Raw genomic sequence first — 24,037 nt, 5'->3', positions numbered from 1 at the left:
TTAGACCTGACGGCTTAAATTTTAGCCCTGTCTCAGATAAACACACTTCTGAGCTCCCTGGGTGCTTCCTTACTTCCAAACATCTCTTTAGGGGAAAGAATATCCTATTTAGCAGGGGAGGACGCTCAGGAGTTGATCCTGTGAATCCCCTTCTCTCTGTCACCCCATCTCTACCCCGATGTTCTGGCCACCCAGCTGTGCAGGCTCCTTTCTCCTCCTTCTTACCACTCTTTTTATCCCCAGGAGTCACTAATCCCGCTGTTTATCCCTTTAGAACATCTCCACATTAATCCTTTTTTCCTCAGTTGCTGCTGTTCGTGGTCTGAACACTTTGCTATGTGACTTGGTGCCCAAATGGGGAGTGTGGGAGTGTTGGAGATGAAGATATGGGGCAGCTCTGGCCTCCGTGAGCTCCTTATCTTTATGCAAACGGTCGAAGCTGAGCATTTCTTGTTTCATAAACCACCTCCTTGTTGAATTCAAGCATCTTGCCTTCACCGTCAGAGCGCTCGGCAGTGCCCCCTCCATCTGCAGCCTCGTGGTCCTGCCTTCCCCCACAGTCTAGCCCCTGCCTGCATTTCTTGTTATATAATTAGAGATTTATTATACATATATATAATTATATATATATTGAATGACTCGAGCGTGGCCAGAGAAGGGCAACGGAGCTGGGGCAGGGTCTGGAGCACAGGTCTGCTGGGGAGCGGCTGGGGGAACTGGGGGGGTTCAGTCTGGAGAAGAGGAGGCTGAGGGGAGACCTCCTGGCCCTCTGCAACTCCCTGCCAGGAGGGGGCAGAGAGGGGGGATGAGTCTCTGGAGCCAAGGCCCCAGCGCCAGGCCCCGAGGGAATGGCCTCAAGCTGCCCAGGGCAGGGTCAGGCTGGCTCTGAGGAAGGATTTCTGTGCAGAAGGGGCTGTTGGGCGTTGGAATGGGCTGCCCAGGGCAGGGGGGAGTCCCCGGGATCCCTGGAGGGGTTGAAGAGTCGGGCTGAGCCAGCGCTGAGGGATCTGGGGGAGTTGGGAACGGTCAGGGGGAGGTTCATGGTTGGGCTGGAGGAGCTTCAAGGGCTTTTCCAACCCAGATGATTCTGGGATTCTTCAGAGAATGGGTGTTTAGCTGCCCGTCTGTCTGTCCATCCCCACTCTTACACCCTAAAAAATATCTTAGGCTCCAAATGAGAGCCTAGATATGATCTTCCCCAAGTTTGGGGGGCAAGGGGGTGTAGAAGTGAGAAGCTGTCCTCCCCTTGAGCCCCCTCAGCTTGTGGTGGACAGGAGGGATGAGACAGCAGGCAGGTAGCAAAGCCATGCATTAAAAATTGGGATAAATACGGATGAATCTCTAGACTTAAAATGTTTTAGGAGGCATCTCATGTGGCGTGTCACCCAGTGCTGGTCAGAGAGAAGCCATTGGATTGGGTGGTCGTGTCTGGAGAGGACAACAACATCACCTGCTATTGGGGGATACGGTGGCTTGCTGAATGTCTTTTTTGGGTGATGAGGCAGCGAAGCAGGACCCTCCTTATCCTGATAAAACATCCAGATTACTTCTTCGGGGGGTCTGGGGGCTCTGCTTTGTGCCCCACAGCACTTGGGGGGCATCTGCATGGGGCTGTTGGGAGACCCTCTCTCCCTTGACCTATTGGCAGCATTAATTACAGAATTAATTGGCAGAAATTCCATGCTGAGGAGGGTGCAGCAGCCCTTTTAGAGGGAGATTTTGTGGTAAATAGTTTCCAGAACATCTTCAAACCTTTGAAGTCCTCCCTTTTTGTACTTGCTGATCGGTGCAAACATAATAGCTTCCAGTTCATCCAGTAAAAGGATAAAATTCCCAGGTGGATCATCATGAGGAGGTCTTCAAAGTTGATGAGGATGTGGGACGTTGCTCCCTGCTCGCCCCGGAGGGGACCACCCTCCACGTTCAACCCTGGGGCAGCTGCCTGTGGCCCCACACAGCCAGCACTGAGCCTCCCTGCTGTGACCCCGACTCAATTCTGCTCCTTCAGTCCTCTGATGAAGCACGTAATAATCTGTGGTCGTGAAATAAATGCACTCTGTCATCCTAAAACGATGAGAACGCACGTCATGTTGCTGGAGCCATGCGCAACGGCAGTTTTATTATTTTATTAAGGTTCCTGCAGACCTGGTGTCTTTCCCAGCCTCTCTAGAACTGCCCTACCTGCCTTTTTTTTTTTTTTTCCTTCAAAAAAAAGCTTAAAAAACATGCTGTGAAGAGACACCAGCCTGCTGCTGCCCCAGGATTTTTCCAAAAGCCCGGGGCTGTTGTTATTTTGAGTCCTCCACCTTGGCTCTGCTCCCACGGGTGCAGCAGCAGGAATCCTGCTCCTGGCTGGGGATGGAGGCACAGATGTGCAGGCTGTGGCTTCATCCTCCTGGATTTCCAGTTTATGGGCACCTGGTCCACACCTCTGCAGTTTTTTGAGTGCAAAAAGATGAATTTTAGTGTGAAATACGCTCAGGAGAGGCTTTGGGTTGTGACATCAGGGCTTGCTTGGCTTGCAGGAGATGGGATCCTGAATTTCGGTGTCTGCCTCGAAGAAACCTGCCCTTGGTACCTCCAGCTCCCAAGGAGAAGCTCCGGGCTTGGGTGGTGGTTGTTTCACAGCACTGGGGGGTCTTGCCATGCTCCCTGTGTGCTGCCATGCCGGCTCCCCTCGGGATGCAGATGGTCCAGCGTGTGTGACACGGGATGCAGCACGACCTGCCCTAAATTGTTTCTCCTTCTAGTGTTCCAAGCGACACAAAAAAATGCCATGTTGTGTAAAGATTAGAAAAAGCATTCATTTTTCTTAGCTTTTCAGTTCCCTCACTGTGCTGTTTGATGCTTATCCTACCTGTAGTGAATTCATCACCTTTATAGATTGCCTGAGCTCTTCCTGCACATGCTGCAGGAGCAGAGCAGACGCCAGAAAATGATACTTGAAAATGGAAAAAAAAAACCAAAATCAGCATGGGAGGGCTTAAGAGCAAGCCTTGGTCTTGAAACTATTTCTGTTTTTAAATAACTCCATTATATTGGTTTTTAAAGAGACTCTAGTGATTCATCAGTTCAGAAAGGGCTGTGCTAAATCCATGGAATATTGTCCTGTAGGTGTATGTTCCATCTTAATTCAAACTAATTAATATGCTTCTGGTCTTGGTCTTTTTGTCTGCTTGAATCTATGTAAATGGTGAAATTCTTGTGCGCTTCCAGCCATCGCCTACGCAAGGCACGGGCTTTACCACAAAAATTTCACCACTTATGTAGGTTCAACCAGACAGAAAGTCTTGGCACCCCGAATAAGAGCAGAGCCCGGACCTGACCCAGGTTTTGGTGGGTCCTTACGCAAGCGTTGTGTGGCTGAGCCAGCAACTGTGTGATCCTGGCTCCTGAAGCTGTCGTGATATTTCTCCAGAGCACTTGATAGTCCACACAACTGTAGTTACTTCCTCCAGGTGGTAGGACAAGAATTTATCTTCTGTATTTTATAAAAAGAAAGATCTAGCCTGTGTTTTTAGCCACTGTGGAGGCAGAGCAGATGTAGGTGTTGGGGTTGTATATAAGCTGCTGAGGTGTCATTCTTCCCAGCTGCTCCCACCGGAGGACTTCAGGCCAGGTTGGAAAAATCTTGATTTTCAAACCCCCCATCAGCCCTTCCCAGTATTTTCCCCTTGAGAAAGAGGAGTGAGAACCCCAAGCAGGGCAGTGGAATGCCGTGGGAAGCAAAGGAGAGTCCAACTTGGATGGTCAACGAGTTGGTGGGATGGGGAGAAGCTGTAGGTTGCTCCTCTCCACGGGTCCTTCTTGGGCTTGGTGGTGGGTGACCTGATGCTCTGGGTTGTTTATTCAGCAGATGAAAGCAGGGAGACAACAGCCAAATACACGGTGATGGGTAACAGAAGAGAGAAGCACAATGAGAAGCTCTGCTAATTAATTACCACCACAAACCTCACGTGGCAGGGGAGGGGTTGAAGCTACGTCCAAAATATTCAGTGAGTTTTTGCAGGGAATTTTCTCCAGTACGTAGGAGATTCCTGGGGAAGAAAAGGATTGGCTTGTTCCAACATACAGATATTTGCAGTATATTGCTTATACATTTTTCATGGTGCACACCCCCCCCGAGAACTCAAATCCATCTTGCTGTCAGAGAGGAGAAACGTATGAACTCGGCATTAAATCTGTAAGGAGTGGGGCATTCCTTTGCTGGGAAAGGGAGGAAATTCCTCCAGCCATGAATTGCCCAGGATCACTATCCCCAAAATTTATTTTTCTTAGGGTTTTCCAATAAATACCAGCGTCTCCATTGTTGGGAACAATTGCAGTAGCTGAAAAGCTGCGGTCTGATCAGATAACGCCTGGGGGCTTTTGTGCTGGTTCTGATTCAGCAGCATGAGCAAAACTAGACCAGCATTAAATGAAACTTCCCAGCTAATCAGTCTCCATTACAACTTCTCTTCAGAAGACCAAAATTAAAATGTTCTTCTAAAAGCAAACCCTTTATGATTATAAACCCTGACAACTTAAACCTTTGGAAATGGGAACAAAAACCTGCAACTGGGGGAAGAGGAGCATTAAAAACTTTGTGATGGTGCCCCAAAAAATTCCCCCGGTGCCACTTGAGGAGAAGGGGTGGGTGGTACATCCACTGCTGCCCCCACGTGCCTCGGGAAACTGGGAGAGTAAAGAGTCCTGTTAGCACCCTTGCTCCAATCCTTTTCATCATGAGCAATAAAGAGAAAAGGAAAAAAAAAAAAGGAATTAGGAGTGAAAAATAAAAAAAAATTGACCCGGTTGCATCATTTCTGATGGGAAAATTGTGGTTATATTGCAACTGAAAACAGTTTATGAAACGATATCGGTTAGGGTGGAGTTTTTGATTGAGTTTTTATGCTCTTCTTGCATTTTGATACCCTCCAAATGTTTCACGGCATTTAAATGCAATTCAGCTTTATCATCTAATTTTATTTCATCTTTTCTGTGTTCAATCTGCCTCGTTCTACTGTTCCGCTGTGCTTCAACCTACCTCGCTCTGTCAACGCCTTCTATTAAATATCGGAAATACCACTTATAAATATTCCGACGTTATTCTGATGAAATAACCATTCATGTCCAACCCTGGCGTGGCACCCGCGCATCCGGAGCTTGGCCGGCGAGCGAAGCCAGGGTGCTGGGACATCCCTTACGATGCCAACGTTATTTACAGGCTTGAACGCATCCCCTTGATTTCAGCGGGAGCTGCTGAGCGCTTGGCACTCGTGCTAAATCTCCCGGGTGAGTTCAGGAATGGCGAGGGCTGTGATCCAAAGAAACGCCGCCGCTCGGTCTTTGTCCCAAGGGCATCTCCTTAAAAACCAGCTCAAACATCCCAACCCGCCGTCTTCACTATAAGCAAAGTAGGACAGAGGATGAGGACCTGCCCTGTGCCACCCCGCTGCCAGAAGTGACGCTGGGGCCCCAGCAGCTGGGCGAAGAGGGAGGGACACCAGTTATTAGGTGAGACACAGGTTCAGAGCAGAAGTTTCCTAGCTCTGCAGCAGCCAGTTAAACCCCAAAATGGCTTTCCCACTTAAACCGTGGCATTTAATTTCAAGATTCTCGGCTAGGAGCCACCGCAGGACTGTGTGGTGTGCTCAGCGATGCTTTAAGACAGGTCCAGGAGACTTTCTTTCCAGGCAGTAGTGATTTTCCTCCATAAATCTGTTTCTCACAGAATCCTTCAGGTTGGAAAAGCCCCTCGGGATCATCGAGTCCAACCCTCAGCCCGACTCTACAAAGTTCTCCCCTACCCCACATCCCCCACAGCTCATCCCAACGGCCCTGAAACCCCCCCAGGGGTGGGGACTGCCCCCTCCCTGGGCAGCCTGTTCCACTCTCGGACCACTCTTGCTGGGAAACATTTTCTCCTCCTGCCCAGCCTGACCCTCCCCTGTGGCAGTTTCCAGCCGTTCCCTCTTGTCCTGTCCCTGATCCCCTGGGAGCAGAGCCCAGCCCCAGCCTCTCTGCAATGTCCTGTCAGGAGCTGCAGAGAGGGATGAGGGCTCCCCTCAGCCTCCTCCTCCTCACACTGAACACTCCCAGCTCCTTCCCTGCCTCCTCACAGGATTGATTCTCCAGCCCTTCCCCAGCCTCGTTGCCCTCCTCTGCCCTCGCTCCAGCCCCTCCAGATCTCTCTGGGATTGAGGTGCCCAGACCTGGACACAACGCTCCAGGTGTGGCCTCACCAGTGCCGAGCACAGGGGGACTGCCACCTCCCTGCTCCTGCTGCTCACACCAGTGCTGACACAAGCCAGGATGCCGTTGGCTTTCTTGCCCACCCGGGCACACGCTGGCTCCCGTTCAGCTGCTTGTCCATTAGAACCCCCAGACCCTTCTCTCCCAGACAGCTCCAGCCACCCCTCCCCGAGCCTGTAGCCATGCAGGGGGTGGTTGTGGCCCAAGGGCAGGACCTGGCACTTGCCCTTGTTGAAGCTCGTCCCATTGATGTTGCCCACCGATCCAATCTATCATTTTTTGTGCTCATTCCATTGTTCTCCTCTTTATTATGAGATCCCACGTCTCAGCCCTGTGTGATGCTGCGTGGGCTCGTCTGCAGCCCCCAGCACATGCCCCAAACCAAAGCGGGGTTCACTGCAGCAACATCCCAGGGAGAATTCACCCCCTTTCTGTGTGAGGCTGGATCCTGCTGAGCACATCCTCTGGGTGCTGCCCACTTGGGAGCCCCAGCACACTCCCTGGGCCACCTCAGCCCCGCTCTGGTGTCCCCACTGGTACTCGCTGGGCTGCTCTTGCATGGGCTCTCCTGGGTGCTCCTGCCCTTTAAAAATTAATTTTCGGTGTTAGGGCCAGGAAGTTGGATCTGTGGGAATTCAGCAGTATGTAGCCTGCTGTTACCAGTGGTTTAGGCCGCTATGGAGGTGTCACGACCTGGACTGTAAGCCCCAAGAATCGCAATGGTTCTGTGATCCCCTCGGGTTTAATTAGGGTGAAATGACACCAAACGACTGGTTAAAATGTTTTACTTGTGGTAGAAAGCAATTTAAACTTGGAAAAGAATAATAGGCAATGGGTTGTCTTATAGGTCTGTAAGAAAGAAAAGAAAGAAAATCAAAAGAAAGGAGAGAGAGAGTCAAAGCAATCCAGATCAGCACTCCTGGATCCAGCGTTGACTCAGGTCTGGTAATCTTGGGTGGTGGGTGCACATGGGTCTAGCTCTGACGGTGAGTGCACACACACAAAGTTTCTGTTGCCCTTTATAAGTTCATCTTATCAGATGATTTGCATACTAGATGAGGAGGGGCGGGTATTCCCCAAATTAATTTCTGAGAGAGGAGGAAAAAGGTGGAGCAGTGGTTCCAGTTGAGTCCATGGTTGTTGCCCGGCTTTGGTTTTTCGTGTTTCCAGAGATGATCTCAGTCATCCCAGAAGTGATCACCTCGCATCAGTTCTTGTTACCACTTCAGTGACAAGGCCCATTGGTCATTAGCAAGGCCTGCACGGTGTTTGGGTTGCACAATCGAGCCACAAAGTATCGGGCTTAGTGGTCCTTGTGCTGGAGAGGAAACATTTGGTTTCACTCAGTCCATGTCTCCCCTTTGAGGTTTATCTCAGGGGTTTGTCAATGCAACTGCAGGGCAGCGGGGGGTGCACCCTTCCACACACTCCTGCTTCCTCGGGTGACATTCCTGAGACTCGTCCAAAGGCCACAGCTGGTCCTTGATGGGGATGAGTCTCTGGAGCCAAGGCCCCAGCGCCAGGCCCCGAGGGAATGGCCTCAAGCTGCCCAGGGCAGGGTCAGGCTGGCTCTGAGGAAGGATTTCTGTGCAGAAGGGGCTGTTGGGCGTTGGAATGGGCTGCCCAGGGCAGGGGGGGAGTCCCCGGGATCCCTGGAGGGGTTGAAGAGTCGGGCTGAGCCAGCGCTGAGGGATCTGGGGGAGTTGGGAACGGTCAGGGGGAGGGTCATGGTTGGGCTGGAGGAGCTGCAAGGGCTTTTCCAATCCAGATGATTCTGGGGTTCTGTTTTCTGTGTGGATGAATGCTTGAGGCATTTCTTCCTTCAGTTCCTTACAGGAGGGGCTGTAGATACAGGATTAACTGGGGATGGATTCAGCAGAATGTTGCAGACTGGTAATGTGTGGAAATCCATGTTCTGTACTTGAGGTGGGAAAGGCTTCCTTCACACACTGCTGGCTTATAGCTGGGACCCAGCAAAGAACTTAAATAGTGTTCTCAGCTTCCAAAATGCCTCAAATGGTCCCACTGGAATTTATATACCACGCCTAAGTCCCCTAACAGTGACCTGAAATAACTTTTGCAGGTACCATCTGCAAATCTGCGCTGTTAAAGCCATCCGTCCTGTGCAGAAGATGCTTCAATACCACAGTGACAAACAGCAAATAAGTTTTTGGGGAGCAGCAAGTGCTTTGCCTCCTGGAGCCCCAAAGCATCTCTGTTTCCAGGGGTGTAGGCCTCACCTCTTTGCTTCCTGCAAGATACACAACAACAACCTGCCAGCGATGCAGCACGAGCAGGTTTCTCCGGCAGGATCCCATGGTGGGGCCTGACCGGGGAGGAACCCAGGAGCTCTCTTGCAAGGTTGATGATGTCTCTGTCTCTTTTTTTTCAGGGTTACCTTTCCGAAGGCTTAGTAACAAAATGGTACCGCTCCCCCCGCCTACTCCTCTCGCCAAACAACTACACCAAAGCCATCGATATGTGGGCAGCTGGCTGCATCCTGGCTGAGATGCTGACTGGAAGGATGCTCTTTGCTGGTAGGTTTCTAGCTCCCATTGATTTTTTTTTTTTTTTTTTTCTCCTTCCCTCCTTCCTTGCTACCCAATTCAAAGGGTTTTTAGCATGGCAGAGGGAATTCCCCTCTCCTTGCTAGCCAAGGCAACACTTGCAGCATCACTCCGGGCATGCTTCGGTTGGATATTAGACACGAGAGCTGTCTCCAGCGCAAACTTCACTTGCACAACCTCAGCTATTAGAGGGTCCTTTGGTTGGTGCAAATTACCCTGATACAGGAAGGCCCTTGGGGACAGAGAAAAGTCAGCGTTGTGATTTTAACTCAGCTTTCTTGTGCTTGCCTGGGAAGGACACGTGATGGTGTGGGTGTGATGGCACCCGGTGGGAAGCCACCAACCGGGATTGACGGTGCCTCTGTGCTGAGCCTTGCCGGGCAGGGATGATCTGCTGCCAAAAGCAGAACCCCAAACAAAGAACAGTGCTGATGAAACAACAAAACCTTGTTTCTGTCTCTGGGTTTCCAACAGAAAATAAGAGCTTTTTTGTTGGCAGGAAGGATGCTAAAAAAATATCATAGGGTGGAGTATAAAGATGGAAGTCAGTGTGTCCCTGTCCCATGAAATTTGTGCCGTGGATTGAATTGATTGGTGCCTTCAAGGTATTTCTTTTCTTTGAGGGAACACATTTGAACGCCACTACCCATTTTCAGCCATTTTCAGCATTTTCCTATAAGCAGCTATTAGAGTTGTAAAGGTCCAGTGCAAGGAAAGAAGACAAAAAAAGCACTGGCAAGGTCAGCGCAGCATTCGAAGCTCAACACTGATGTTCTCGGGCCATCAAATTTTTATTTAAACAGCAAAGCTTTATTTAACCCCGTTCTCAAAATGCTACTGTCAGAAGCAAAGCTCTCTGCCTGTTGAAACAAGCCACCTCCCTGCCCAAGGTCTGTGGCAATCCTCCTCCTTGGTTGTCTCTCCATCACCTGTGTTTTGAATGACAAGGTTTAACGTGAGCAGCTGTTTGCAGAATTGTGTAAATAAATAATTAGACCCATTAATAATGGAGAAGGACATTTTCTTCACAAATATTTCAGTGCACCGCAGAGCTCCGCAGCCGGCGCTTGAGTGCAGCTGCTCTGTCGCTCCCTCTCCGCTCCTGCTTGCAGCTTCCATATTTCTGTTGTGAAAGCTGAAAATGAAGCAGTCGGTGTCATTTCAAAGAGATTATTGAAGTTGCCTCCTTTTCCTTCCTTCCTCTCATCGTTGGGTCTCCCCTCCCCCAGATTTTCAAGTCCAGAGACTTCAGCTCCCAAAATTCTTCATCAGACCTGGATGCTCCAGCCGCCACCTTGGGATTTATTCCAGGAGCAGGGATGTCTCCACATGCTGCTTCTCTCTGCAGGGCATTTTCTCATCTTGCTGGGAGATGCTGGGTGAGCTCTCGAGGAAGCTCTGCCAGCCCTCTCCCCTTGCTGAGCTGTGGTTCACACTGTGGAAGAGTCTCTGAGGTTTTTTGGGTGGAAGCAAACTGGATGATGCCTTTCCAGGATCTGAACTAGCCCCAGCTAAACTAGACCAGCAGAAGCAAACCCCAGTGCAGATGGCAGGGTCCTGGTCCTGCAGGATTGCACCAGACCAGAGCAACGTGCCACCTCGTATTAAACCGGGTGTAGCTGGAGCCCCATGGAAATCCTTTTGGACTCTTAAGACCCCTTCATGGTCAAAGCAAAGGCGGCTCCAGTATGTCACTACAGAATCACAATCTGGGTTGGAAAAGCCCTTGAGGCTCCTCCAGCCCAACCATGACCCTCCCCCTGATCGTTCCCAACTCCCCCAGATCCCTCAGCGCTGGCTCAGCCCGACTCTTCAACCCCTCCAGGGATCCCGGGGACTCCCCCCTGCCCTGGGCAGCCCATTCCAACGCCCAACAGCCCCTTCTGCACAGAAATCCTTCCTCAGAGCCAGCCTGACCCTGCCCTGGGCAGCTTGAGGCCATTCCCTCGGGGCCTGGCGCTGGGGCCTTGGCTCCAGAGACTCATCCCCCCTCTCTGCCCCCTCCTGGCAGGGAGTTGCAGAGGGCCAGGAGGTCTCCCCTCAGCCTCCTCTTCTCCAGACTGAACCCCCCCAGTTCCCCCAGCTGCTCCCCAGCAGACCTGTGCTCCAGACCCTGCCCCAGCTCCGTTGCCCTTCTCTGGCCACGCTCGAGTCATTCAATGGCCTTTTTGGGGTGAGGGGCCCAACACTGAACCCCCTCAGCGAGGGGCGGCCTCCCCAGTGCCAAGCCCAGGGCTCAGATCCCTTCCCTGTCCCTGCTGGCCACGCCAGTGCTGACACAAGCCAGGATGCCGTTGCCCTCCTTGGCCCCCTGGGCACACTCTGGCTCATTCTCACCCCCCCCAGTCCCTCTCTGACCGGCAGCTCTCCAGCCACTCCTCCCCAGGCCTGTAGCCCTGCTGGGGGTTCATTAACTTGTGTAGGAGAACGAAAGCAGCAAGTGACATCTATTGCTAATAACCGATCACCTTAATTTAACCGCGTTAAATAAACCCAGATACGACTACTGAGTTAATTATATTGACTTATGCTAAGCACTCAAATTGCACTGCTGACGCGTACTCAAACAACAATTTATCCAGCGTAAGGCAATTACTGGTGGTTTGCAATTTTCTGGGAACGACGTGGCTGTTATTTCCCACGGGGCGTTTGCTGGTGACCCAGGACTCTCCGAAAGTCTTGTGACAAGGGCTGCAGCTGACCCAGGGGCAAAGCCCTTCTCCCAAGAACAAAAAAGCAAAAGCAAAGATGAACCCATGCTGTCATGCAAGTGTTTGCCAGTTTTAGCTGTTCTGAGTGGTTGGGTTTTAGTCTCCTTCCCTCTGGACAACAGCAGAGGAAAGATGGTACGTGGTGTGGGACACCACAGGCACCAGTGCCAGGCTCTTCTTTACTTACTGGTATAGGAGGAGGCCAGGAAAATGGGGCACAGGGCCAGAACCTTCCTGGAACAACTCTACAGGCTAGTTTTAAAGCAACCCGAAAGGAGTATGTATTTTGAGCTTCGTTTTTGATCCCCACCCATTAACTAAGTATTCTGCCAGCATCGGGGGGTTTATTAAGCGATCGCACAGGACTGGAAAGCAGAGAAACAGGGATGTTTGCAGCATTTGCCCAGCTGAGCCCAGACTGTGACTTCCCAAATCTCAACTCCTAATCTTTAATCTGCTGCGGACTCTCAGGAACCAACCGGCAAAGCAGGTTCTTCAATGGCTGCTCTGGGGCATCTCGCCTGGGAAACCTGGATGGAACTAATCTCACCCCGAGCCATGTGCAACACCAGCACGAGCACTTGGGCTTGTCCTCCAGATGCTCTTTATGAGCAGCAGTGGAAAAAAAATGTTTCTAAAGCACAATCTCAGCTGAAGGCTAACAGAGGCCAGAAAAAGGTCAGTGTTAGGTTAACCCCAGCAGGGCTACAGGCCTGGGGAGGAGTGGCTGGAGAGCTGCCGGTCAGAGAGGGACTGGGGGGGGTGAGAATGAGCCAGAGTGTGCCCAGGGGGCCAAGGAGGGCAACGGCATCCTGGCTTGTGTCAGCACTGGCGTGGCCATCAGGGACAGGGAAGGGATCTGAGCCCTGGGCTCGGCACTGGGGAGGCCGCCCCTCGCTGAGGGGGTTCAGTGTTGGGCCCCTCACCCCAAAAAGGCCATTGAATGACTCGAGCGTGGCCAGAGAAGGGCAACGGAGCTGGGGCAGGGTCTGGAGCACAGGTCTGCTGGGGAGCGGCTGGGGGAACTGGGGGGGTTCAGTCTGGAGAAGAGGAGGCTGAGGGGAGACCTCCTGGCCCTCTGCAACTCCCTGCCAGGAGGGGGCAGAGAGGGGGGATGAGTCTCTGGAGCCAAGGCCCCAGCGCCAGGCCCCGAGGGAATGGCCTCAAGCTGCCCAGGGCAGGGTCAGGCTGGCTCTGAGGAAGGATTTCTGTGCAGAAGGGGCTGTTGGGCGTTGGAATGGGCTGCCCAGGGCAGGGGGGAGTCCCCGGGATCCCTGGAGGGGTTGAAGAGTCGGGCTGAGCCAGCGCTGAGGGATCTGGGGGAGTTGGGAACGGTCAGGGGGAGGGTCATGGTTGGGCTGGAGGAGCCTCAAGGGCTTTTCCAACTGAGATTGTGATTGTGTGAGGGCATGAAGCCAGCAATGGTGCCCACCATCCCTTCCATAAGTGAGGTTCACTCCTCTTGCTGTGGATCAGCCGGGTGCTGCTTCCCAGTGGAGCAGCCAAAATTCCATGACTTGCACAGCAGGGACTTGGTAGCCCAAAAATCCCCATTGGTTTGTCTGCCCCAGCCAGCTCATTGTTTTAATGGATAGTCCTGCCTCTAATGACAGAATATTTATAACCAGCGCTTCTGGCAGACAGAAAATCAATAGCACAGCTCGGTATTTCTGCCAGGCTGCTTCTCTGTACACGTAGGAAGCTGGAAATCAACCGCAGAGCTCTTGGTCACATCCAATATTGCACTAAAGAATGAGATTAATGTTCATTAACGAGGCGGTTGGCTCCACTCCGCTGGCGCTTCTCTCTTCTCACTGACGGGTAGTTAGTCCTGAGCGGGGGCTTAGGGATGCGTAGATAAATATGGCCTGAAGGAAAAGGATTAAAAATATGTTATTGCTCGTAGTGGTTGTGGGGATTGTCACCATCAGAGCCTTGAGTTGATGCCCACCAAGCCAGCTCGGTGCCCAACCTTTCCCATCGGGAGAACGCAGAGTTTGGGCACTTGCATTCATTTAAAGCTGAAGCTTTGGAGCCCTTGGAGCTGGGTTCAAGATCTTGTTGTTATCGTTGGGCTTGTGGCAGAGGTTTTTGTGGCTGCTGTGCAGGGGGAGCTTTGCTTCTCAGCACAGTGTGGGGCAGGGACACATGGTGATGGCATCGGGCACTGCCCTGCCTGCCTGCAGCCACGTGAGTTGGGATGTTTCTTTTGGGGTTGTGAACAAACCCAGCTTTAAGCGTTTCTTAAAGAGAGCTGGTGGTTTGGGGGTCGTTAGAGCTGATATTCGTCACCTTCTGTCATGAAGGATGGAGCCCACCAATGGGGAATAACCCCCACCTCCGTAATTTCATCTGGGTGCAGTTTCTGCTCACCCTGACAGCCTCAGCGTGATATCCCAGGAGGACAAATCATCTAGATTAATTCTTTTCCCCTTTAAAATGAAGTGACCCAACTGGGAGTCCCACTGACATGAGCGGGAGAGGGAGGGATGGGATCCTGGGGGGCTGCCCAGCCTGTGTGGGTGCAGGTGGAGGCACCTCTGCCTCAGACACGCCAGAGCAGTCACTCCGTGTGCTGCTGTGCTCGTTTCAGAGGGGTGGCTCGTAACACCACCCCCATTTAACGGAGTTAAATTTTACTAAACTTAACTTAGTTTGAAAAAACAGGGATTGGGGGGGTGGGGGCTCCACCCGGGGCATGCATCTCACCTCGCTGCCCGTTTTCTGCCCGTTTAGGGGGTCACGAGCTGGAACAGATGCAACTTATTCTAGAGACTATCCCCGTTATCCACGAGGAAGACAAAGAGGAGCTGCTCAAAGTGATGCCCACCTTCATCAACAGCAGCTGGGAAGTGAGGAAACCGCTGCGCAAGCTGCTCCCCGAAGTGGACGGCGAAGGTACCGTAGCACCCCCCGGCTTCCGCAACGTCCTTCTCCTGGGACATCCCCCAGCTGCCGTGTTCTCACGCCTGTTTCCTCCGGGGGGGTCCCAGGAATTTTCCTCCAAAGCCAAATGCATGAACACTTGGTGAAGGGGGTTGAGGTATCTGGGGGTTTGCAGCACGTGGTCCCATCGGGAGCTCACGTGGCACCACCCGGAGTGGAAGCCCAGAGAATAGCAAAGGTTCTGTGATCCCCTCGGGTTAAATTAAGGTGAAACGACACCAAGCGACCGGTTAAAATGTTTTACTTGTGGTAGAAAACAATTTAAACTTGGAAAAGGATAATAAGCAATGGGGTGTCTTATAAATCGAAGGGAAGGGAAGGGAAGGGAAGGGAAGGGAAGGGAAGGGAAGGGAAGGGAAGGGAAGGGAAGGGAAGGGAAGGGAAGGGAAGGGAAGGGAAGGGAAGGGAAGGGAAGGGAAGGGAAGGGAAGGGAAGGAGGGGGAAAGTGGAGGGGAAAGAGGAGGGAGAGGAGAGGAGAGGAGAGGAGAGGAGAGGAGAGGAGAGGAGAGGAGAGGAGAGGAGAGGAGAGGAGAGGAGAGGAGAGGAGAGGAGAGGAGAGGAGAGGAGAGGAGAGGAGAGGAGAGGAGAGGAGAGGGGAGGGGAGGGGAGGGGAGGGGAGGGGAGGGGAGGGGAGGGGAGGGGAGGGGAGGGGAGGGGAGGGGAGGGGAAGGGAGGGGGGGAGAGGGGGGGAGAGGGAGAGGATCTGGATCACCACCCCTGGATCCAGCGCTGTCTCAGGTCTGGTAATCTTGGGTGGTGGGTGCACACCCAGCAAAGTTTCTGTCGCCTTTTAAGTTGATTGTATCAGCTGATTTGCATACTAGATGAGGAGGGGCGGGTATTGCACCAACTCATTTCCAGGAGAGAGGAGGAGAAGGTGGAGCAGGGGTTCTGTGTGTGCACTGGGGAGGAATGGGGTGCACCAACCCCTTGTCCAGTCAGTCAGTGGTCGTGCTCACCTCTCCCTCCTTTAGCAAGGCCTGCATGGTGTCAGGCTTAGACATTAGAGCCACAAAGTATCGGGCTTAAACTATAGAGCCAGGGATCGGCGGGCCTTGGGCTTGAGGGGAAGCGTTTGGTTTCACTCAGTCCGTGTCCCCCCCTTTGAGGTTTGTCTCAGGAGTTTGACGGTACAACTGCAGGGCAGCAGGGGGTGCACCCTTCCACACACTCCCGCTTCCTCGGGTGACATTCCTCAGACTCGTCCACAGCTGGTCCTTGAGGTTTTCTGCGTCGATGAACGTTTGAGGCATCGATTCCTTCAGCTCCTTACAAGCTCATCCAGAAATAAGGGTGCAATAATCTTCCAAGAACATTCCAAGACACTTTCAAGGTGCATCCCTGCCTTCCTGTGCTTCTTCTTGAGTTGGAAGTGAGAGTTCAGCCCAGAAGTTATTTTCAAGCCTTTTTATTTTCTTTATTTCTTTTTTATTTCTTTTCATTTATTTTATTCCTGTGCTTTTTGCACGAATGCAATTGTATAGTAACCAATTCTTTTACTTCGCAAATGTCTGAACGCTGTGAGATGGTCGCTACAGGCAGAAACGTTGTCCAAGTGCTCTGAGGCTTGGACATCGCTCACATCGGGCTGTCACAGCTCGAATTTCACTTCAGCTGCTTCCCTTCTTTGGGTTAAAATAAAAAAAAAAAGCAGCGTGTTGTTGCGAGGGGGCTGCGACAGCTTGCAGGGTGGCAGCTGGCGCTGAGCGGGGTGGACCAGGGCACGTCAGCTCTTCTGAGCTCCTTCCAAGGCTTAAACCAGGCCTGGTGGGCCTGGCCTTTGGGAAGACATCAAGACCAAGCCCGGCTTTATGTTCGCTGGCGTAAATCTTTGTGATAAAACATCCACTACGTGGGCTTGGCAGTGTGATACTGTTGGCCCGGGTTACCCAGGGACTACGTCAGGCTCTGGCAAGCAGGAGTGGATTTATTCCCTGTTGTTACTGCGGGGAGAAAGGTCACCTGCACCCCTCGCATAATTCACCAACGTTTTCCTGCCGCTCTGACCCATAACATATCGTAATATATAACTGGTAATACATCCTTCTGCCGTGCTTCTTGCCCCTAGTCCGTGACCTTATGAAGCCATTGATTCCTTCCTACTTAATTAGTCCAAGCAACGAAATAATCTCACGGGAGACAATCGGATATTGGTTAATGTTCAAGCACTGAGGTACGGGCCGCCCTTTTTGCTGAGTGATTTTGCCCCTAAAGATTTTGTTCCATTCCCACAATTACATCTTTCACGGGGAATATTTCTGAAGGTACAATGCGAACGTTGTAACTGAAGAAAGGCATATTCCTATTTGTGTTATTTAATCTCTAAGGGATTCTTCCATGCACCAAAAATCAACTGAATATGCAACATCTTCAGTGACAGGATTTGGTCTTTTCACGTAACCTCGGTAAAAGGAATCATCAAAGAAATCGCAACAATCCCTCTACATTTAAATTTAAATCTAATCACTTTATTTGCACTTAATTTCCTCCCTTGTTATTGTAGAAAGAGTTCACGCACCACAGCCTCCCTAAAATAATTTTAGGCACTCGGAATTCTTTAATTATTAATGGGTAAAATAATTTCATTGTGTTGGACACGGTGAAAACTTTTAAAAACTGCACTTTAAACCTAATCCTGCTTAGTTGTGCGTAAGGATGTGAAATCAGTTTTCTGAAACAAAAAGTGCTGGTCGGAAGGATCTGAGAGCACGGAATCAAACCCCGACACTGTCCAAAGGTCTTTTTGGGGTTACGAGCTTAGTGTTCCAGACAGGGATGGCAGTGCTGGGTATAACATGTATACGCTGCCCCGGGGAGGGGTGATGCTCTCGCAGTCAGTTCTCCTGCCCTGTGAGATGATGCGACGCCTGCGGGCTGCTGGATTGCTCTGCTGCAAGCACACAGCTCCCGTGGGGGGTAAGGTGGGTGCAGCAAGGACACAAAGTGCCTGTTTGAGGTGCACACAGGGTGTGACCTTTCATTCCTTCCTCACTTCGACGGGATTTGTGATGGGGGAATTGAATGACTCGAGCGTGGCCAGAGAAGGGCAACGGAGCTGGGGCAGGGTCTGGAGCACAGGTCTGCTGGGGAGCGGCTGGGGGAACTGGGGGGGTTCAGTCTGGAGAAGAGGAGGCTGAGGGGAGACCTCCTGGCCCTCTGCAACTCCCTGCCAGGAGGGGGCAGAGAGGGGGGATGAGTCTCTGGAGCCAAGGCCCCAGCGCCAGGCCCCGAGGGAATGGCCTCAAGCTGCCCAGGGCAGGGTCAGGCTGGCTCTGAGGAAGGATTTCTGTGCAGAAGGGGCTGTTGGGCGTTGGAATGGGCTGCCCAGGGCAGGGGGGAGTCCCCGGGATCCCTGGAGGGGTTGAAGAGTCGGGCTGAGCCAGCGCTGAGGGATCTGGGGGAGCTGGGAACGGTCAGGGGGAGGGTCATGGTTGGGCTGGAGGATCTTCAAGGGCTTTTCCAACCCCGATGATTCTGGGATTCACGAAGCTCAGCCTGGAGAGGAAGCTGGTATTGCTTTTGAGGAATTAAATGAGCTTGTTTCTCTCTGCTTCACAGCTATTGATTTTCTAGAGAAAATACTGACATTTAACCCTATGGATCGATTAACGGCTGAGATGGGTCTGCAGCATCCTTACATGAGTCCCTATTCCTGCCCCGAGGATGAACCGGTGTCTCAGCATCCGTTTCGGATTGAGGATGAGATTGATGATATTTTACTGATGGAAGCCAACCAGAGCCAGATGTCTAACTGGGACAGGTATGGTACCCAAGACTGGGCCAGAGACTAGCTACCGGCTTAAATTCTTTAGGCAGAGCTTGACTGCTGAGTCTCTGACCTGCTTGTGATTGGATTCAGTCACACATGTTCCAGACCCACAAAACACACTTGTTTTTCCTTTTTTATGCCACATTGTAATTCTAGCTCAAGTTGGCACCTTGCTGAAGCCAACGAGAGGTTCATCATTTTTTTCCACAGGGCATAGATGTTGAGTCTGCACGTTCCAATTACTGAGTATCTTTCTGCTCTTGGTTTTATTCACAGCCTACGTTGTCATCAGCTGACTTACATCTATTTAAGTGACACCACAGTTCTTCCCTCTGTCCCTATAATATGTTATAAAATAATGTAATTCTTGTACCTTTTGGGGACCGGGCCTGATTTGGAGCTCTATATTTATCACTTCTCACGGAGCATAAGCCCCAGAGGTGACAGATCCGAGGTCTTTAAAAAATCCTTAATTGTGTTGACTTTTAAATGGGTTGCTGAAAGCCGTAGAGGAAGTTTAGAGCAGATAAAAGCCTTGAGCTGGGGTCTCGTGTCCTAGACAATCACCTCAGTTACTAGGCCAGTCCCAGTACTGGGGCGGGTAGGACAAAATAAGTAGATAAGAATTAACTAGGTTCATTTTTCTATAGAATTAACTAGGTTCATTTTTCTATAGAGCTCCTTCCAGCTGAGCACGGTGAGCTGGCTGAGGATATCTGCAGCATTGTTCCTCTCTGCATAGCAATTAAATCCCCTCGCCTTCTTAATCTGCAATCTGCTGTATTTCACCAGCACTGAAAAATTAATCTAAAGAAATCCCTCCTCTTCCCTATTATTAAACTCCTGGGTGAACAAGGGTGGAGCCTGGGGGGGACAACCAGGTGAATTAGGTAAAGAGGAAAGCTGGAGGCTTTTCTCAGGATATTTATCTTCGGTGCATCCCTGCTGGTTAAAATCCCCAAAGCAGCAAATCAATTGGCTGGAGGTCACCTTGTCACCCTTTGATCTTGTGGCTTTTACATTTCTTGGTGTGACACAAGAGGTGGGACCTAGACTCTCGGTCCTGCCGGCCACCTGGTGACGTCTGCGATAGGGCTGTTAATTTTGCAAACCGAGTGTTTTAGAGACAGGAAATGATTTTGCCTGGGTGTTGCGGGACACCGGAGGAGCATTTCATTGCTGGGTGTTGCATTTAAGGTAATAATTTGGTAAGAGATGAATCCCTTTGTGTTCTAGCCAGTCCTCAGAGATTACAGAATCACAGAATCCCAGAATCATCGGGGTTGGAAAAGCCCTTGCAGCTCCTCCAGCCCAACCATGACCCTCCCCCTGACCGTTCCCAACTCCCCCAGATCCCTCAGCGCTGGCTCAGCCCGACTCTTCAACCCCTCCAGGGATCCCGGGGACTCCCCCCTGCCCTGGGCAGCCCATTCCAACGCCCAACAGCCCCTTCTGCACAGAAATCCTTCCTCAGAGCCAGCCTGACCCTGCCCTGGGCAGCTTGAGGCCATTCCCTCGGGGCCTGGCGCTGGGGCCTTGGCTCCAGAGACTCATCCCCCCTCTCTGCCCCCTCCTGGCAGGGAGTTGCAGAGGGCCAGGAGGTCTCCCCTCAGCCTCCTCTTCTCCAGACTGAACCCCCCCAGTTCCCCCAGCCACTCCCCAGCAGACCTGTGCTCCAGACCCTGCACCCCTTCAGATTAGAGGGGCTGGGGGTGGCTGGACTTACCTTCTAAGAGTTTTGCCAGTTGTGGCCATGACTATAGGCCTGACACCAGATGCACGAACAGCCCATGTGCTGTAGATCTGGTTGCACTCGAGAAGCAGTCAGGGTCATGCATAATATGGTTTATTCTTATACAACATCTACAGATTCTTTGAGGTTGTGTACAATAAATGCACAAACTGCAGGCTGGCTCTATAGCTCTACACACACAAAAAAATTGCAATCACACACACTTAATTCCTGGGTAATCTCTTGGCATAGCCAAGGGCCCAAATCTTACCAAAATGCATCCCTTCTTGGGGCAGAGGAGCACAAACCCATCGATCTGTCCCTCCAGTTTGGTATCAGATTATCGTCCCTCCGATAAAATAAATACAAACTCAGGGTAGTATTTATTTGTGTATGTGTGAGTGGGTGGGACTGTGCTCAAGCCATTGTTTCTTGAGTAACGACACAGCACATTCCTCAGTGCAAGGTGTGCGCTGGTTTTGTGGGAAAAGAGGAAGAATGAGATAAGGTCTGTGGAGTTCTGCAAAACAGTCCTCGAGAGAAGGGAAAGAACAGGAGATAAATCTGTGTGGTCGTGTCAAATGTTCCGTGAGAAAAGGGGAAGAACGGGACCACACGGCCTTCACCTCGCTTCCCATTCCTCCTTGGTGCCACAGCAACACAAATCACTGGATCTTCATCCTGTCCTGGGTTTGTTCTGGGCATCACGTGTTAAGGAAACAGGTGTTTTGCAGATTTTTCATCCTTTTGCTTTTCCCACACTTCCAGTACTGGGACATACCCCAATACCTGGGGTAACACAGCTTTTAAAGGCAGCTTGTTTAGGAGTAATTAGATGTAAATTAGATGTCACTTTGACAACCGTGGCTAAGAATGGGTGTTGCTGGGTAATTGCAATCAAGAGAGTTCAACTGGCTTGAGAAACTTTTACTTACCAAGGGATGCTCTTGGTCCACGACATGAGAGTAAACTGGTGCTTTCCCATGTCAGCGGGGATTTAAATTCATCTTTTTTTACTTTTATGCCGAGAAACAAGGAGCACTCACACTGGGGGTGCTTGTCTGTGGGCTGAAGGACAGTTTGATTATTAATGGTGTTAATCACATTTTAAATCCAAGTGGAGGGACGGTGATGAAGCGTTAAATAAGGGGGCCGGTTGGTTTGGTTGTTGGGCTTTTTTATTCCCACTACCAGTCCTGTCTGACTCTTGATAAATTACTCATTCCCCCTGCCTTTTTTAACACACAAAAAAAGGTCTCTAATAGGAATAAGAACATAAAGATCTGTAGGTAAGCGGCGTATTAGCAAGAAAAAGGTAAAAATAGCAGCAGCAGCGTGTGTGTGTTTGAGCCCTGTGGTGACTAACAAAGCCATGTCTAATAGCAGCGTGTCTTTCGCAGGTATCACGTAAGCCTCTCCTCTGATTTGGAATGGAGACACGATAAATATCACGACATGGATGAGGTTCAGCGGGATCCCCGGGCGGGGTCGGAATCCATCGCTGAAGAAGCACAAGTTGATCCACGGAAATACTCCCAGAGCAGCTCGGAGAGGTTCTTGGAGCTCTCCCACTCATCCATGGACCGAGTATTTGATGCTGATTGTGGGAAATCCTGTGATTACAAAGTGGGGTCACCTTCCTACTTGGACAAATTGTTGTGGAGAGACAATAAGCCCCATCATTACTCGGAGCCCAAGCTGATTTTAGATTTATCCCACTGGAAAAGAGCAACCATAGCACCCGCAGCTGAGCTCTCTCTGGAAGAAGAACCATCCAACCTCTTTCTGGAGATTGCTCAGTGGGTGAAGAGCACGCAGGTGGGTCTCGAGTGTCCCACTTCTCTTCCAGAGATTCAGGAACGGAGCCTGCCATCTTCTCCTCACCATCTCCACAAAGAACCCACGGAGGTGAACGCTGAAACAGACCCTGAGTTTGACTTGGACGTCTTCATCTCCAGGGCACTGAAACTTTGCACAAAACCCGAGGATCTTCCAGAAAACAAGCTCAGTGACATCAACGGGGCCTGCATATCTGAGCACCCCGGTGAGATTGTACAAACAGAGGTGTACCAGAAAGAACGATGGTGAGGAACCCACACCCGGGAAACCCCGCTGTATCTCCCTGTTCCTCTCTCTGATGGTGTGGCCATTGCCCGGGGCCAAGTGGCTTCTGTCTGTCATTGAGCATCAGTTTTTTTATGCTATACCGAATGCCTTTTTCTGAAAAGGCAAGCACAAACCACATGCCCCTTTTGATGCCTTAGAAATACCTTTAAGGGAATCAAGAGGTGTGAATGAAATACTGAGTTTCTTATACTGCCTTAACACTCTTGCCTTGCAATCTCTGGGACCTGTTTGAAACTTAAATGTACGAGGGAAAGGTGACAGTACATGGTAAGTTTACAAACAGAAGTCAAATCAACTTGTTTTCCTTTCTTTTTCTATAGCATCTTAAAATGACGAGGACAAAATCAGCATTTTCATTATGGTCAGATACCCTCCTGGTTTGACGGGTTCCCAAAACACCCAACTGTGAGCTCCTCTGAGGCACTCGTGTGAATACAGGCGGTACGGAGTCAGCAGAGAATGGAGCTCGAGGTAGAGTTTGGCCACCAGCCAGAAAAGAACTCTTCAAGAATGTTAATGGGGCAGAAATTCGACCTACAAAATACAGGCCACTTGGGATTTTGTTTTATTTTTTCTGATTGGAAGACAAAATTTGTGCTAAGCGCATTCTTGTTTGGTTTCTCGCACATAAATTCTCCCTCCTGTTGCACGGGGTAGATCGGAGCTCTCCGAGTGCTTAGGAGGCCCCACACGATGCGTTTCAGTGGAACAACCCGGTGCTGTGGGTCCTGTCTTGAGGCCCAGCAGATCAGCGAATCCTGTCGAGAGCTAGAAACGGGGTGTCCCACGGTGTGATGCTGCCTGGCACCACCAGCTACACAGACTCAGCAAGGGCGTCCACCTTTGCTAATTAAAAAAGGAATGAAATGCTACTATTTTACCTTCTGACAAAGATGCTGTGAAGAAAACAGCAGTTCCTGTGGCGTTAGACACGTAACTGGCCGCTCTGCTTCGTTGGAAGATGCTGGTGTCAGCAGGCAACCGAGCGTGGTTTGTAAATAGACACAAACACAACTGATCTACTGTAACTTCTGTTTTCATCCACACTTCTGAGCACCTTAATAATTAATCAGCTAACAAGAGTTTGTATATGGGAGAAATGTTCTATACTTATATTTAATCCAACTCGGCAGTTTTTTAAATGGAAAATCTGTAAATAGTGTCATAAAAGCCAGTCTCTGCTTCCCTTGCTGTTGTGTCACTGTGCTCTCCAGCACACTGGCACTACTATCACTTGTAAAAGAGAAACTACTGTACTTAGTAACTCCAAGGTCCGTATTTAACTGTTGTTCCTGTATGAATTATTTCTCCCCTTTTAACAAGCAATCTACTAAATGTTCTGAGACGTGAAGAAAACTCATGTGAGACTCAGACGGTAACTAACAGCAGCATTTACTGTATTAACCCTGGTTTCTATTCTTGGTGGGATTAGGTACGGGTTTAGCCGTAGGAGAGCTGTGCTAGGCCAAAAACTCGTTCTTATTGTGAAGGTCTCTCCTTTGGCTGATGGAAATGCCGTTACTCCAGCTGATTAGTGGCATAGGCTGCCGGCTGCGGGGATGGGATGGGATGGGATGGGATGGGATGGGATGGGATGGGATGGGAGTCCTGGGGCAGGGGTGGAGAAGGCATCTGGAAGGCAAAGCCGTTGGAGAAGGGATCATCTGGAAGGCAAGGCCATTGAAGAAGACATCCGGAAGGCAAAGCCATTGGAGAAGGGATCATCTGGAAGGCAAAGCTGTTGGAAGAGGCATCTGGAAGGCAAAGCCGTTGGGCTCTGGTCATTGCTTCGAGCATCTGGATGTCCCCCACTGTGGTTTAGAAAGGGGAAACAAGGGAGAACCAGGGGGTTGGTTCCCAGTGTGTTGCAGATTATTGATATACCTCAACTAAAGCTCAGCACTTTCACTAGTGGTGGGAGAAATTCAGACGCCCAAGAAGCGGCCGCCCC

The 24,037-nt window shown here is 50.9% G+C and overlaps 1 protein-coding gene across 2 annotated transcripts in view; it reads left to right on the top strand.

Moving 5' to 3' along the window:
- The window catches only part of MAPK4 (mitogen-activated protein kinase 4), a 52,244-nt gene extending 28,584 nt beyond the window's left edge, over positions 1–23,660 (top strand). For both annotated transcript variants that reach the window (XM_074932489.1, XM_074932488.1), the window contains 5 exons: positions 8,627–8,771; positions 14,249–14,410; positions 18,017–18,218; positions 21,360–22,043; positions 22,407–23,660. In XM_074932489.1, the coding sequence (XP_074788590.1) occupies positions 8,627–8,771; positions 14,249–14,410; positions 18,017–18,218; positions 21,360–22,043; positions 22,407–22,419 (1,206 nt within the window). In that variant the 3' untranslated portion in view covers positions 22,420–23,660. The remainder of the gene's footprint in view (positions 1–8,626; positions 8,772–14,248; positions 14,411–18,016; positions 18,219–21,359; positions 22,044–22,406) is intronic.
- The last annotated feature ends 377 nt before the right edge of the window (positions 23,661–24,037 follow it).

Source organism: Athene noctua, chromosome Z (assembly GCF_965140245.1).
Source record: "Athene noctua chromosome Z, bAthNoc1.hap1.1, whole genome shotgun sequence".
In the NCBI taxonomy this organism is placed as follows: domain Eukaryota; kingdom Metazoa; phylum Chordata; class Aves; order Strigiformes; family Strigidae; genus Athene; species Athene noctua.
The sequence above is the reverse complement of the archived record's forward strand: the minus strand, read 5'-3'. Positions and strand labels throughout refer to the sequence as shown.